Below are 16,339 nucleotides of genomic sequence, written 5' to 3'. Positions count from 1 at the left end.
ATGTAAAAACTATTTAAGGAAAGTGCCTGAGTATAGGAAAAGCATATTGCTTTGGAGAAATAGGAAATTTGAGTATTCTTTTCAGGTATCACTTATTTTTAATGTTACCTTACAATCCTACTTGTTAATGATGAATACCTTCCAATATGGCAAGTTGAATTATACCCATGACATTAAGAGAAGGAGAAGAAAAAGGCTGAGAACATATTTAACATAGATTGAAAATATGGACAAGAATTTGTTAAGATGTACAGAAATTATTAAACAGAAGAATGAGTTAGCAGGAGAGGATGTGAGTCATAGACTCTCAAACCCATTAAGAGCATTTTTATATATTCAGGTACACTTTTTGGTTGGTAGGCTATGGATTTTCTAGCATAAGTTTCTGCCATCCTCTGCTTGATTATTTCAACTAGGAAATTCTATTTGATATCCATATTTAATTATGAAACAAACATTTACTGAACACTTACTATGTGCAAAGTTAGAGCCAGAGTGAAATGTGGGTACCTCAGAAAAGTTAAAACAAGCACCCCTTTAAGCTAATATTCTTTCAATATTGATATTTGTTTAGAGGCGAGATTGTGGGCTGACTAGGTTAAGGTTGGAGAAGGAGGACCACCGGTCACTAGGTTCAGCTCAGGCCCCAAAGTTGGGCAAAGCCATTCAGGCCTTTCCCTCCTTAGATGGCAGTCTAGGGGTCATCCTTTTTACTGAGCACATGCTCCCTAAAGGTTTGCCCCACCAGCTTCTCCCCCTGCCTCCCCTCCATCCCCCAGTCAGCTTGGGTAAGCATTTGTTCCAAACACTTCGAATATTCTCCTGGAAAGGAAAGTACTGGCAAATGCAATTTTCTTCATCATCTTCTGTTTCCAGGGCTATTTTTGTATCTTGTACAGATTGGTGCTCAGGGCAGTTGCCTGACTGGCCCATTTTTTAAATCTAGCTCCATGCACAGCCCTAGGCTAGTTGGTGCTACATGGAAATATAAAATAATGAAATAGAAAAGTCTCCCTTTGAAGACATTATTGCATAGTGATAAAATGACAGAAGAGCAAATTAAAACATTAAAAAATAGACTTATGTACAGAGGGGCAAACAGGAATTCAAACGGAATATTGAAGTGCTGAAGGATTGTAAAGGAGTGATGAGAGTGAGTTAGGGTTAATTGGGGCAGATTTCTGGATGAGATAATGTTTTATTAATAAATTACCTAATATTTATACATTATTAGAAAAAATAGTATTTCTCTAAAACATTATTTTTCTAAAACTTAGATGGTCAGTATTACATAGACTTGCATTTATTGTCCAGTAAAATATGAAAAACACTCTGGATTCCTTGCTCATATGTGGATTTACTGTGACTTAAATTATTCTTGCATCTCCTTTTTCAAAAATAACAATAATATAAAAGAGAAGTCTTTGTTACTGTGGCAATTCTAACACATCATCCTTTGTTTTCTTTTGTTTTCTTTTAGGCAAGATAGCTAAAATTTACCAATGTAAAATGTTTTGGAGGCTCTTTTTATGGAAAATACAGATTTTCATATTTACAATTTATTGAGGGTTTTAAAGTTTATTATTTAATTTCTAGGACAATCCTATTGGCAATTGGGATGGAAGATTTAATGGAGTACAGCTCTGTAGTTTTGCAAGTGTTGAAAGTACACTTCTCTTGCATATCAATGATATCATCCCAGGTATGTTTTCTATATATTTATGTATTTATAGGGCAGAATTCTAAGATATACTTTGTCATGAGGACATAAATATAAGCTGCAAGATGGACTTTTGGAACTTGGCTTTTATATTGCAGAATTGTTACTAAGTAAACTATCATTTCACCCCCCAATGCAAACAGTACTTAAAGATTTGTATTTGCAAAAGTATGTGAGTGTGGGTGGGGTTACATTTATACATTTTCACTTTTTCATCATCTGTCCATTCTAAGGGAAAAATCCTTTCTGATAGTTAGAAGGGTCAGAGAATATAATAAACTGCTGCTTGTTTGAGTGAGAGCCTGGTTTAAATTGGAAGGCTTCTAATTAGAAAATGTCTAATTTGACAGTGTTGAATTTCATGACTGATCTGGCTTCATGAGTCTGTATCAGATACAGATCACTTGAGTTTACATCTTATGAAAAAAATTGTGTGCAATCTTCTCTTTTGCCTCTAACAAGTAGTAACTGATAGCTGCTGTCAGGTAATTGACAAATACCGATTGATAGTGACATTAACAGTGCCATCTCCCTGCTGTTGATAGAGTTACTGATTATAGGTTAGGACAGTTGTTAGTGTGGTAATAATAAAACTAACAGAGGCAATCAGAGGTGACGATTCTTATTAAGCATTATGCAACTATGAATAAAAGGTCAGGAAGATTGTAGGTAGATTGTAGCCAGGAATGTACTTAATCCTGAATTAGGTGACTTGTACTTTTTTACATTCTTTATATAGCTCTTTTTTAAAAGACTTATTTTTATTTATTCCCTCTCCCCCCTCTCCCCTGCAGGTTGTCTGCTCTCTATGTCCATTCACTGTGTGTTCTTCTGTATCTGCTTGCATTTTTGTCAGCGCACCGGCAATCTGTGTCTCTTTTTGTTGCATCATTTTGCTGCATCAGCTCTGTGTGTGTGTGGCGCCACTCCTGGACAGGCTGTGCTTTTTTCGCGTGGGGCGCCTTTCCTTACAGGGCGCACTCCTTGTGCGTGGGGCTCTCCTATGCAGGGGACACCCCTGGATGGCATGGCACTCCTTATGCGCATCAGCACTGTGCATGGGCCAGCTCACCACACAGGTCAGGAGGCCCTGGGGTTTGAACCCTGGACCTCCCATGTGGTAGGCGGATGCTCTATCAGTTGAGCCAAATCCACTTCCTTATATAGCTCTTAATTATCCCCTTCTTGCTGATAAAAAACCTGGTCTTAGCTAGGTTTAGATTGCCCAAGATCAAAATAAGTAGCCAGAATTCAAATCTAGACCTATCTGATTATGCTCACTCTTTTCAGTACCTCCCTTCCCCCAATTCTGTTGTATGCTTTGGATGTAAAGACTTGCATAGAAAACCATACTTTTCAGCTTCACCTGTATGCTTGGGAATACTGTTTCAATGGAGATACATTTTGATTTTTACTATACCAAGGGTCACAACCCAACAGGCAAACTTAACTTTTTGTGTGTGAGCTTCTAGTTTTTTTTCATTATTGCTAATTTTGGCACAGAACACGTTTGAGTTCTTCATGGGTCATTTTAGATTCTCAGCTGCTGCTTTTGTAAAAATGAAGGGATAATACTAGATGATCCTTAAGGTTCTCTGTCACCTGCACTATTTAGCCTTCCTGTTTCCCTGTTGGCTTGGCAAGTAATAAACACTTGTTTTGCTGAGTTAAATACATTCTACTTTACTTTTAGCATTATAATAAGGGTATGTTAATTTAGTAGGAGGTATGGGATTCAAATTATAGCTTTATTTCATTTTGCTTTATAAAAGTCTAACAAACTTGCTTTTCTTGATTTCTTAAAGATTAGTTTTTTTTTTTTTAATTTTATTGTGGTAACATATTTAGAAACATAAAACATAAAAATTTTAATCCTTTTTAGATGTACAATTAGTGGCATTAATTGTGTTTATAATATTATGCTACCATCTCTACCGTTTACTACCAAAACTTTTTCATCACCCCAAATAGAAACTCTGTACCCATTAAGTAGTAACTGCCATTTTCCCCATCTACCCCCAGCTCTTGGTGATTTCTATTCTACCTTCTGACTCTATGAATTTGCTAATTCTACATATTTCATGTAAGTGGAATCATTGTCCTTTTGTCTCTGGCTTATTTCACTTAACATGTTTTCAAGGTTCATTCATATTGTAGCATTTTTAGGATTTCATTCCTTTTTATGGCTGAATAATATTCCATTGTATTTTCTTTATCCATTCATCTGTTGACAGACACTTGAGTTCTTTCTACCTTTTGGCTATTGTGAGTAGTACTACTATGAAGATTGGGGTACAAGTGTCTGTTTGAGTCCCTGTTTTCAATTCTTTTGGTGGGATTGCCAGGTCGTATATCAATACTGTATATAACTTAGAGAAGCTGCCAAACTGTTTTCCTCAACAATTGCTCCACTTAACATTCCCACCAGCAGTGCACGAGGGTTTCAATTTCTCCACATCCTTACCAATACCTATTATTTTCTGGTGTTTAAAATAATAGCCATCCTAGTGGGTGTGAAGTGGTATCTCATTGTGGTTTTGATTTGCATTTCCCTAATGGCTAATGATGTTGAGCATCTTTACTTTTGCTTTTAGCCATTTGTATATCTTCTATGGAGAAATGCCTGTTCAACTCCTTTGCCAATGCTTTAATTGATTGTCTTTTTGTTGTTGCATTCTAGGAGTTCTTTATATATTCTGGGTATTAAACCCTTATCAGGTTATCTTTTTCCTTTTTTCATTTTGTCCTTTGCACAGAAGTTTTTCATTTTGATGAAGTCTGAGTTACCTATTTTTTCTTTTGTTGTTCATGCTTAATTGCTAAATCCAGGGTCATGAAAATTTTCTTGTATATTTTAAGTGTTTTATGGTTTTAGTTCTTATATTTAGGCCATTGATTAATTTTTAGTTAATTTTTGTATATGGTATATTGTAGGGATACAACCTCCTTCTTTTTTTTTTTTTTTTTTTTTTTTTTTTTTTTAAAGATTTATTTATTTATTTAATTTCCCCCCCTCCCCTGGTTGTCTGTTCTTGGTGTCTATTTGCTGCGTCTTGTTTCTTTGTCTGCTTCTGTTGTCGTCAGCGGCACGGGAAGTGTGGGCGGCGCCATTCCTGGGCAGGCTGCTCTTTCTTTTCACGCTGGGCGGCTTTCCTCACGGGCGCACTCCTTGCACGTGGGGCTCCCCCACGCGGGGGACACCCTTGCGTGGCACGGCACTCCTTGCGCGCATCAGCACTGCGCATGGCCAGCTCCACACGGGTCAAGGAGGCCCGGGGTTTGAACCGCGGACCTCCCATATGGTAGACGGACGCCCTAACCACTGGGCCAAAGTCCGTTTCCCAACCTCCTTCTTTTGCAGGTGTATTGTAGCAGTTTGATATAATTGATGAATTCCAAAAAGAAATATTGGATTATGCTTATAATCTCATTGGTACCTGGGCATGGCTGAGTTATGATTAGGGCATTGCGTCCCCAGCCCTTGGTGGGTGGGGACTCACAGATAAAAGGCATGGTAAAGAACAGAGTTGGGGATTTCTGATGTTAGAGTTTGATGCTGAAGACCCAGGAAGTCAGCACCCAGAGGAAAGAGAAGCCAGCACCAGGAAGGAAGGAACCTTGGACCCAGAGAAAAGCAAGCCCCAGAAACATAGGAACCCAGGAAGCCTGAACCCTCGCAGATGTCGTCAGCCGTCTTGCTCCAAATAGACTTTGGTGAGGGAAGTAACTTATACTTTATGGACTGGTATCTGTAAGCTCCTACCCCAAATAAATACCCTTTATAAAAACCAACCAATTTCTGGTATTTTGCATCAGCACCCCTTTGGCTGACTAATACAGGTATATACCGTTTTTCCAGCACCATTTTTGGAAGAGCCCATTCTTTCCCTGTTTAATGTATTCGGCACTCTTTTCAAATGATATTCATTCCAATATCATTAAGCCCTTACTTAGTTACTCTTTTAAGTACTTTTGATACAGTGGGAAGCAGAACAGATAAAAATTCCTCCCAAATGGAGTTTTCATTTTAGTGAGTGAAGACAGACAATAAATTAGTCAAATATATGATCAGTTAATGGTAATAGGATGGAGAATGATAGAAAAGGTAAGGGAGGAGGGAGTGCTGGGTTGGGGAGATTAAAACAGATTTTATTGTGGTAACATAGATCATACAGTTATCATTTTAACCAGTTTCGAGTATGCAATTTAGTGGCATTAGTTACAGTTGCAATGTGCTACCATCACACCTTCTATAAACAAAACTTTTTCATCATCTCAAACAGAAACTCTGTATCTATTCAGCAATAACTCCCATTCTTCCTCCTCAGGGAGGGGAGATTTTTCCATTTTATATAGAATAATACTTAAAGCTTCTCTGATATGATGACATTTGAGCTCCTGACATGAAAGAAATTTGGGAGTAAGCCATGTGGATTCTGAGGGAGGACCTGAGACCGAAGCCAGCTTGGCTTGTTTTAGGAATAACATGGAGGCCACTGTGGCTGGAGCAGACTGGACGAGGGAGAGTATGCTAGGAGAGGTAGGGGGAGCTGGAACAGATAGGGCCAAGTGGGCTGTCCTATGGATTCTTGGCTTTTGTGTGAGGAAGACAGGAAACTATAGGTGTGTTTTGGCAAAGGACATCTTGCCCTAACTTCCATTTTAAAACAGTCACTATGGCTGCATGTTAAGAACAGATTAGATAGAGGGCAGAAACAGGGAGACCAAGAAGGCTGGAGACTGCTGCAATCAATAGCTTGGCTTGGGTGGAACAGTGAAATCAGTGAGAAGTGAATGGATTTGGAATATAATTTAAAGAGACATAACACGGTTTGCAGATGATTCGGGATTTGAGTGAAAACAAGAGAGGAATCCAGGATGACTTCAAGGTTTTGGGACTGAGCAGCTGGAAGGCTGTAATGCTCCTTATTGAGAGACAACAGGAGGAACAGGTGTTGGGAGAAGGTTGGAAATCAGGACTTTTAGCTTTGAATGCATTAGGATTGAGCTGCCTATTAAACAATTTCATTTGAATGCTTATGTTAATATTATAGAAGTCTTCATTGATCTTTAGACATTTTACTGAAATTTTTCATATTTAAGTCTTTTCATTGTGAAATGTATTTGCAAAGAAGTGTATAAAAACAAAGCTTAAGAATAATAATGAACAGTCATGTACTTAACAACCAAGTTAAGCAATAAGAGTATTATCGGTACCTTCGAAGTCACCTGTGTGCTTTCCCCCCATTATCGTTGTACTCTGCACTAGACGTAACCACTGTTCTAATTTTTTTTTTCCATTATTTCCTGGCTTTTCTCTATAGATTTTTAAAAAATATTTGTTTTAGGTGGTATAGGAGTTTGATCCCAGGACCTCATACATGGGAAGCAGGTACTCCACCACTGAGCTATATCTGCTCCCTAATGAGAATTGTTTTTTTCATTTGTTTTGTTTGTTTGTTTTTAGGAGGTAATGGGCATCGAACTTGTGATCTCATATGTGGGAAGCAGGTGCTCAACCATTTGAGCTACATCCACTCCCCTTCACTTTATAGTTTTATCATATATTTATGTCTAAACAATATATTGTTTAGCCTATTTTGAACTTAATATAAATAGAATCATACCTAATGTGTTGTTTAATTACTGCTTCATTTACTCAAACTGTATTTTGAGATTCTTTCCTGTGGATGAGGATATCAATAGTTCATTCACTTTCGCTGCTGTTAATGTATTTTACTGTGTGACTGTTCCACAATTTAATGACCCATTCTGGCTGTTAATGGACCTTTGGGTTATTTTGACACTCGATATTGGTTAAAATATATCTTATGGGTAATTATGAGTAATCTATTTTTAAAATCTTAATGTTTAAACTAAAATTTTAAGTATTTCATTTCAAAATTTTCAAATATACAGAAAAGTTGAAAGAATTTGATACTGAGTATCCCTGTATCCACCACCTAGATTCTACACTTAACATTTAACTGTATTTGTTTATCATGTAGCTATCATCCCTCTTGATTCATTAATCCATCTTCCTATTTTATACACTTTTCAAAGTAAGTTACAGACTTCAGTACATACTTCAGCATGTACATTATTAACTAGAGATAAGTATTTAGGTCTTTTGTTCTTCTGAGATAAAAGATATATGTGTAATAAAATGATCAAATCATAAGTGTATCATTTGATGACTTTTGACTAATGCATATACCCAACCTCCATCAAGTAATTAAAATAATAAGAAATACATCCACATACCTCAAATCCAAACAATAAAAAATATGCAGTGAAATATCTTATATCTAGTTTCCATTCTCACCCTCTTCATGCCAATTGACCCTTACTCTATCCTTGACTTAACTGAAAACTATTTTTATTAATTTCTTCTTTTATATCTTTCCAAAGTTTCTTTATACAGTGCAAGTATGTATTCTTATTCCCCTTTCCCCTGTTATACAAAGAGCATCATACTACATACACTGTTCTGAAACTTGCTTTATTCTCTTATCTTTATATATTGAAGCTCTTTGTATATCTAAATAGAGAAATGCTTCTTATTTCTTATAGTGCATAACTTTTCATTATATTATTTAACCAGTTTCTTATTGATGGACATTTGGGTTGTTTCTAATTTTTTGCTTCTACAAACAACGCTTAATGGCCTTCTACATAAATGTTTTCCACGTATACTAGCAGATCTATAGGATAAATTATTAGAAGTGGGATTGTTTGGTAAAAGGATGCAATTTAATTATTCTAGGTATTGTTAAATTGCTTTCAATAGAAGAGATAATGATTATATTTCCACCAGGACAATATGAGGATAATTTATCTTATAGCTTTATCATGAGAGTGTGTTACATTTTTCACCTCTAAGCTGGGAAAAAAATACTATTTCAGCATGGTTTTAATTTGCAAGTCTATGATGAGTGAGATTGAACACCTTTTCATATTGACTAAGGGCAATTTGTATTTCTCTTTCTGTGAACTCTTAGTCATGTCTTTTTTCAATTTTTTTTAGTTGGGTTGCTGGTCTTTTTTTCTTACTGATTTCTTCTTCATGTTCGATAAACTTTGTTTGTGATATGACTTGCAAGTATTCCCTACTTCCTTCCCATCCCCATTTGTCATTTGACTTCTAACTTTACTTTTGTTTTTACTTTTTTTTTTTTTTTTGCCGTGCAGGTTTGTTTTTTGATTTTTGATATAGTTGAATTTATCAGTTTTATTTTAATGGCTTCTGAATTTTGAGTCATTCTAAAGTATAAGGGGATTTCCTTAAGTTTTCTTTTAGTACTCCTATGATTTTATTTTTAAATTTTTATCTGATGGCTTCGTTTTTTTTTACATACGTATCTTTGATCCATTTTCATTTTATCCTGGGGTGTGGAGTGAAATATGCTTCCAATTTAGGGTTTTTTTCTCCAAACGCTTACCCATTTATACCAACAATATTTATTAAAAGTCTATTTTTTTCATGCTGATTTGAGATGTCACTTTTATCATACTAAATTCTCACACATACTCCCATGTTTTTGGACTTTCCATTCTGTTCTGTTCTATCTACTCTTGCTTCAGATTTTTAATGATTTTTAAATGATATTGTAATATTTTAATACTATACCCTTTCACTGTGGTTTTGAGTTTTTCTGGGTATTCTCCTACAATACCTTCCACTGATTTACCATGCCTGCTGTATATAAGTCAAGTTTCCACAAATGTATGTATGGATTTCTTTCTGAGCTGAGCAGTGTTCTTTCTATTCATTAATGCCTCTCAGTCTTCATGGTCATAGCTTTAGAAGATGTCTTGATAGCTGTGAATGTACATTTCCCCTCTTATTCCTTTTTTAAAAATAATGAGCGTTTTGACTATTCTTGGCCCTTGGTGCGTCCACATAAATTTAGCAGTCAGCTTGTCAAGATTTAGATTGGAATTGCAGTTAATCCGTAGAACAGTTTGAGGAGAACTAACATTTCTGTTACAATGAAGTTTTCCATGCATGAACATTATATATTTTTTCATTTATTTAATCTCCTTTCAGTAAAATTTTATAATTTTCTCCATGAAGAGCTTGCATATGTTCTGAGGTATTTTTAATTAGAAATATTATTGACTTTAAAAAAAGCTTTATTGAGATATAATTCACTTACCATAGAATTCAGTCATTTAAAGTGTACAATTCAGTATATTTTGCCACATTTGTATATATGTACAGACATTATCCTCACCTCAAAAAGAAATCCTGGGAAAGCAGACATGGCTCAACTGATAGAGCATCCGTCTACCATGTGAAGGGTCCAGGGTTCAATACCCAGGGCCTCCTGACCTGTGTGGTAAGCTAGCCCATGCACAGTGCTACTGCCATGTGCAAGGAGTGCCGTGCCACGCGGGGCATCCCTGTGTAGGGGTGCCCCATGTGCAAGGAGTGTGCCCCGCAAAGGAGAGCCACCCCGTGTGAAAAAAGTGCAGCCGCTCAGGAGTGGCGCTGCACACACGGAGAGCTGATCCAGCAAGATGATGCAACAAAAAAGAGACCCAGTTTCCCAGTGCTGAAGGATAATGCAAGTGGACACAGAAGAACACACAGAGAATGGACACAGAGAGTAGACAATGGTGGGGTGGGGGTGGGGGTGGGGGGGGAAGGAATAAATAAAATAAAATCTTTTAAAAAAAAAATCCTGTTCTTTTTAGCTATAACCTCATATACCCCTTCATTTGCTCCAGTCCTAAGTAACCACTAATTTACTTTCTGTCTTTATAGATTTCCCTGTTCTGAACATTTAATATAAATGGAATCATATAATATGTGGCCTTTTGTGACTAGTTTCTTTTACTTAGCATGATATTTTCAAGGTTTATTTATCTTGTAGCATACATCAATACTTTATTCCTTTTTATCGCCAAATAATATTCCATTGTAGGGATATGCCATATTTTGTTTATCTGTTCATCAGGGTAAATGTTTGGGTCATTGACAGACATTCGGGTAATTTCCAGTTTTTAGCTATTATGAATAATGCTGCTGTGAACATTCAGGTACAGGTGCTTGTGTTGGACTTATGTTTTCATTTCTTTTGGGCATATACCTGGAAGTGAAATTGCCAGATCAAATGGCCACTCCATGCTTAACCCTTTGAGGAACCACCAGACTTTTCTAAAGCAGATATACCATTTGACATCCCCACCAGCAGTGTATGAAGGTTCCAGTTTCTCTGCATCCTCGCTAACATTTTTTTTCCATTTTAAAAATAATAGCCAACTGTGTGTGAAGTGGTATCTCAATTGACTTTTGTTAACCGATTTTTGTAAGAACGATTGTTAAAATAAAATCTCTCATTCTCAAGTTAACTGTAGATGCTTTTTTGGTAACCAGGCATATCATCTGCAAATAATAACAGTTTTATTTTTTCCTTCTAATCCTTTTATCTTTTATAGTTAAAAAGGGTTTCTTATCTTATGTCCAAAATAGAACCTTTAAAATCCTTGTCTAATTTCTACATCTGAATCATCTCTGAATGGAATCTTTTGATGCTGTTTTTTTGCTTGAGAATGGATCACAATTAATTATTTTTTATATGTTGAGCAATTTTTTATTTCATCCCTGTGCAGCTGTTACATTTTTCCAAAAGTTTGACTTCCTTCCATAATCAGCTTGCTTTTGTTCACTCTCCTTCTTTTGTCCGCTCTCCAGTGCCTTCAAGTAGTTGTTGTTTTGTATTTTATCAAAGTTTATATCTATTATCTGCAGATAATAGATGGTCTGGTAGGTCTGAAATGGTCTGGTAGGAGTTTACTCCATTATAGCAGTTGTATTTTAATATGTATATTGGAATATAGGGAGCATTTATTCAAGAAAAGCGGGACATTTCCTTGGGTAGATATGATGTTGCTTATGATTAGATATTATTTTTATATTTTTTTGGTGGTTTGAAATATGTAACTACTGGATTTCTCTTTCAGTCTTTTTTTTTTTTTTTTGCTAGCAGAAAATTTTCTCAAGAGGTTCATTTTAGGTCTATGCCAGTAGTTCTTAACCTGGTATGATTTTTGTCCCTAGTAAACAGTTGGCAATGTCTGGAGACATTTTTGATTGTCACAAGTGAACGGGCATGCTACTGGCATCTAGGGGGTAGACACTGGGGATGCTGTTAAGCATTCTACAATGCAAAGGGCAGTTCTTGTCAACAAACAATTATCTGGTTCAAAATGTCAGTCTTGCTGAGATTGAGAAACCCTGTCCTAAGCATATTCTGGAAGTTATGCTAATTTTACATGTTCACTTGTTGGATGGCTAAGGGGAATCTCTTGTAAGATAAATTTTCTTTTAATATTTGTGTATTCCTGCAGGGATAACCAATTCTGCGCTAATATTGTTTCTTCAAAACTGTGTACTTAAAATGTAATTTAACTTGCCTTACCAAATCAAATATGTATGTGGATTTCCTTTTTTATTTTACTTTATTTTATTTATTTTATTTGTGTGTGTGTAATTTCCAAGGGGTACTTTTTTTTTTAAGCAACCAATGAAGTTTACTTTATTCATTGATAAGAGGGCAGATCTACATTTCCTTCTTTTAACTTAATTCCACTAAACATGAATTTAGAACTTTCATTGTCTTAAAGATTTAATAAATAATTTATTTAATTGGTATCTATAAAGGTAGGGAGATTATACCTAAGGTAAGTAAAATTGAAACCATTATAGTTTACTCCAGGAATGTTCTTTTTCCTTCCTTTACAGGAGGTTTAAACTTCTTTTCTTTAATAAAATTCTAAAACTAAATAATCTTAAAAGTATCCTGAAAGCTAGGTTCTGCAATATATTACAATTATTTACTTTGTTTTAATTATGATTTAGAAAAGATTTTTCCATAGCTTTCAAGGAGTTTTCCTTTATTTTGGAAATTTGGTAATAGGATTAATAACCAGCCTTATTTTAAGGCTGTTAAATGTTTAAATTGGGGAACTACAGCACAAACTGATTCTTAATTCCCCAGTTTTAATCTGTCACATTTGGCCCCTCTCTCAGGACTATGGCAAAGAGAAGATCTTGAGGGCTGGGAAGATTAAGGGCTAAGGAAAATCTTTCCCAATTCCCAAATGCCCCACTCCCTCCCCTTTCCACACTTTCCCACATTAACATCCCTCATTAGTGTGGTACATTTGTTACAACTGATGAACACATATTGGAGCACTGCCACTAAATGTGGATTGTAGTTTATAATATAGTTTAAATTCTATCCCGCATAATTTTTTAAGTTATGACCGGGTATATAATGGCCTGTATCGGACATTGCAACATCTTTGAGCACAATTCCAATGTCTTGAAAATGCTCCCAAATTACATCCATTTTTCCTTCTCCCTCCCATAAGAACCTCCGGTGGCCACTGCCTCCACATCAATGATAAAAGTTCTTCCATTACTAGAATCACAATAAGTCTGTGGTAGAATAACAATAAGTCTACTGTAGTCCATCATTCATTACCCAATCATGAGGTTTCAAGGATGGTGATGCCCACTCTGTCTCTAATTGAGAGGGGACTCAGATCCCAAGGGGCAGATGAATGGGACTATTTTCTTATAGTTGTAGACTCTCTCTCTTCCTTGGAATGGTTGTTTTCCATTTATCATCTCCTTATCAGTTATCCTTGGTGAGTCGAATGAACTGGAGAGTAGGTGTTGCAACTCTGCTGAGTTTCACAGCCCAACTGGCACATGGAAAGCCCAAAAGTATAAGTCTCTTGGACATAAACCTATCAACTCTATTACTAACTATAGTTTCAAATAGAATTGGCAGAAAAGCCATGGGTAGGGAAACCTCAACTGGGTCCAACTTTGTTACGATGGGGAGCATAAATTCCAAAGCAGGACCCACCGACAGGGACCCAACTCCTGACATGTCTTCAGAGCCCTCAGGAGCCCAGATATTTGAGACAGTGTTTACTGTGGAAGGCAATGAGATCCTGCTGAGACGTGCATAAATGTAACCTCTAGAAAGACCACCCGGCTTACTTTGAAGTCTCTTAACCATATAAACTCATTTGTCTTTACCCTTTCCCCCTTTTAGTCAATGCCTTTTTCCAGTTGAATTGCTAGTTGGTGCCTGGTAGCAATCCCTCAATGCAAGAGAGCCTCATCCCCAGGAGGCATGTCCCACGCCTCGGGGATGGTAGGCCGTTAAATGTTGAGTTTGGCTTAGAGAGAGGGCCACAACTGAGCAATAAGGAGGCTCTCAGGATGAATCTCTTAGGCGGACTTGGCCCAGTGGCTAGGGCGTCCGTCTACCACATGGGAGGTCTGTGGTTCAAACCCTGGGCCTCCTTGACCCGTGTGGAGCTGGCCCATGCACGGTACTGATGCGCACAAGGAGTGCCCTGCCACGCAGGGGTGTTCCCCGCGTAGGGGAGCCCCACGCACAATGAGTGCGTCCCGTAAGGAGAGCTGCCCAGCGCAAAAGAAAGTGCAGCCTGCCCAGGAATGGCGCCGCATACACGGAGAGCTGACACAACAAGATGACGCAACAAAAAGAATACAGATTCCCATGCCGCTGACAACAACAGAAGCAGACAAAGAAGACGCAGCAATAGACACAGAGAACAGACAACTGGGGTGGGGGGGTGGGGAGGGGAGAGAAATAAATAAATAAATAAATCTTAAAAAAAATACTAAGCTAAGTTTCAATTTCAAAAGTAAAGGTTCAAGCTTATCATCCAGTCTCTAGCTCTCTATGACAGCTTGGTTTGCTTCTTTCATATCAGAGAGGTCATGTAGTATTTGTCCTGTAGTGCCTGGCTTGCTTCACTCAACATAAGGGCCTCAAGATCCATTCATGTTATCCCATGTGTTTGTACTATATTCCTTCTTGAATACTGAGTAGTATTCCATTGTATGAATATATCACATTTTGTTTATCCATTCATCTGTTGATGGACATTTGGCTTGAACTCACTGACCAAGGGGTACTTTTGAAGGATCCAAACCTTACTGCATTTTAGATTGAGTGTAGCCATCCTTTCTACCTACCTTACTTGAATTCCTTTGATTTTTGGATTTTTGAAACTGAATACAATTCATTATATAGAGTTAATTAGGAGACTAGGGAAATCATTAATTTTGTATTATGATTTAGGAAAGAAAAAGATACCTGAACTATGAAGTTAGCTTATATATAATTGATTATGTTTTTCTCAGGAAGGAATAGTCTGTTGTAGAATAAAGATTTGGAGTGCTTTTCTTTCTCTTTTTTTGCACTCTAGAACTGTATTTCTGTATATTTTTCCCACATCTCAATTTGGTTTGAAATGTAAATTATCTTGGGTTCTGCAGTAGCACTTAAAAAGGAAGAGAGAAGAAGAGAAAAGAAAAAAAAAGAAAAAGCTACAGTTTTTCTGTTTTTTTTCTGTGATGGAATTGTATGTACCCTACTAAGGAATTCCTCCTTAGTAGGATTTATTTTCAAAAACTTTTATAATTATGTTTTTATTTAAATATTGGCATAAGTTTAAATGAAAATGAGTTACATATATCCCTTTTGGGGATCTGTTGTCAGGCAGACTTTGATCTTCCAGATCAGTGGCTGCGATTGTCTTTATTGCTGACTCCCAGAGCTGTGAAGAGAAAGGAAAAGGGTTTTTTTTTTTCCTTGTAAGCTTGATTTTCATAAACCCTGAATAGATGATGATTAAGAATGATTCCAGCTTTTTTAACACAATACACAAATTATACTTATTTTCCAACAAAATGCATGAAAATAGATTTTAAAAATTACAGTTGTCTAAATTAAAATTAATTTAGTTAATTTGAATGAGTCTTCATCAGTATTTTATGTCATCATTAACACCATTTTCTTGAAGGGAAAAAAAGTCATAGCATCCTTTAGTTCCTTAGTTTCTTTTTCTTGCCCAATTACTTTCATTTGTAGGAAAAATTAATATTTCCAGCATTTAAGAAAGATTCATTTTGAAGCAGTTGAACAGTTGGTGAGAGTAGGAAAGATTTTTTCCCCAGTCAATTGCTTGTTACAGTTGGCTTCTGAAGGATACCTTTTACTAAAAGAATCTTAAACCTTTTATAAAACTTTTTCCTTTTCATTTCTGATTTAAATGCATAAAAATTCTAACATATCTTTTTGACATTATATTCAGGTGTTTGAAGCTGTCATGATGAAACATATAGATTAATACTGCCCTTTCTGCTTTTTCTAATCCAGTCTGGGTCTTCATTTGTAATTGTGTGAGTTGGGAGTGTAATGCTAACTTTTTTAGAACATGCAATAATTCACATCCACAAAGAATTTTAAAAAGGCACGTAATGAGAGCTTTCCATTTGGTTCTTCTTTATATCTTCTATTTCTTTGCCAAGACTTTCTCTGTTTTTACTGAGGCTTCCTATATTTTTTCTTTGTTTCAAGCTGTTCATAATTGCTCATTGAAGCATTTTCATCATGGCTGCATTCAATCTTTGTCAGATAATTCTAACATCTCTCATCTCAATGTTGGCATCAATTGATTGTCTTTTCAAATCCAGTTTGGATCTTCCTAGTTCTTGGTACCATGAGTGATTTTCAATGGAAACTTGGGCATTTTAAGTATATGTTCTGAGAGTCTGAC

At 36.3% G+C, this 16,339-nt stretch overlaps 1 protein-coding gene across 4 annotated transcripts in view; it reads left to right on the top strand.

Moving 5' to 3' along the window:
* CYLD (CYLD lysine 63 deubiquitinase) overlaps positions 1-16,339 on the top strand; it is a 68,002-nt gene that overhangs the window by 9,144 nt on the left and 42,519 nt on the right. For all 4 annotated transcript variants that reach the window (XM_004450422.5, XM_058280030.2, XM_058280031.2 and 1 more), the window contains one exon: positions 1,597-1,702. In XM_004450422.5, coding sequence (XP_004450479.1) covers positions 1,597-1,702 — 106 coding nt within the window. The remainder of the gene's footprint in view (positions 1-1,596; positions 1,703-16,339) is intronic.

This window comes from Dasypus novemcinctus, chromosome 18 (assembly GCF_030445035.2).
Source record: "Dasypus novemcinctus isolate mDasNov1 chromosome 18, mDasNov1.1.hap2, whole genome shotgun sequence".
NCBI classification, from domain to species: Eukaryota; Metazoa; Chordata; class Mammalia; order Cingulata; family Dasypodidae; genus Dasypus; species Dasypus novemcinctus.
Note: the sequence above shows the minus strand (reverse complement) of the source record. Positions and strands in the feature narration are given on the sequence as shown.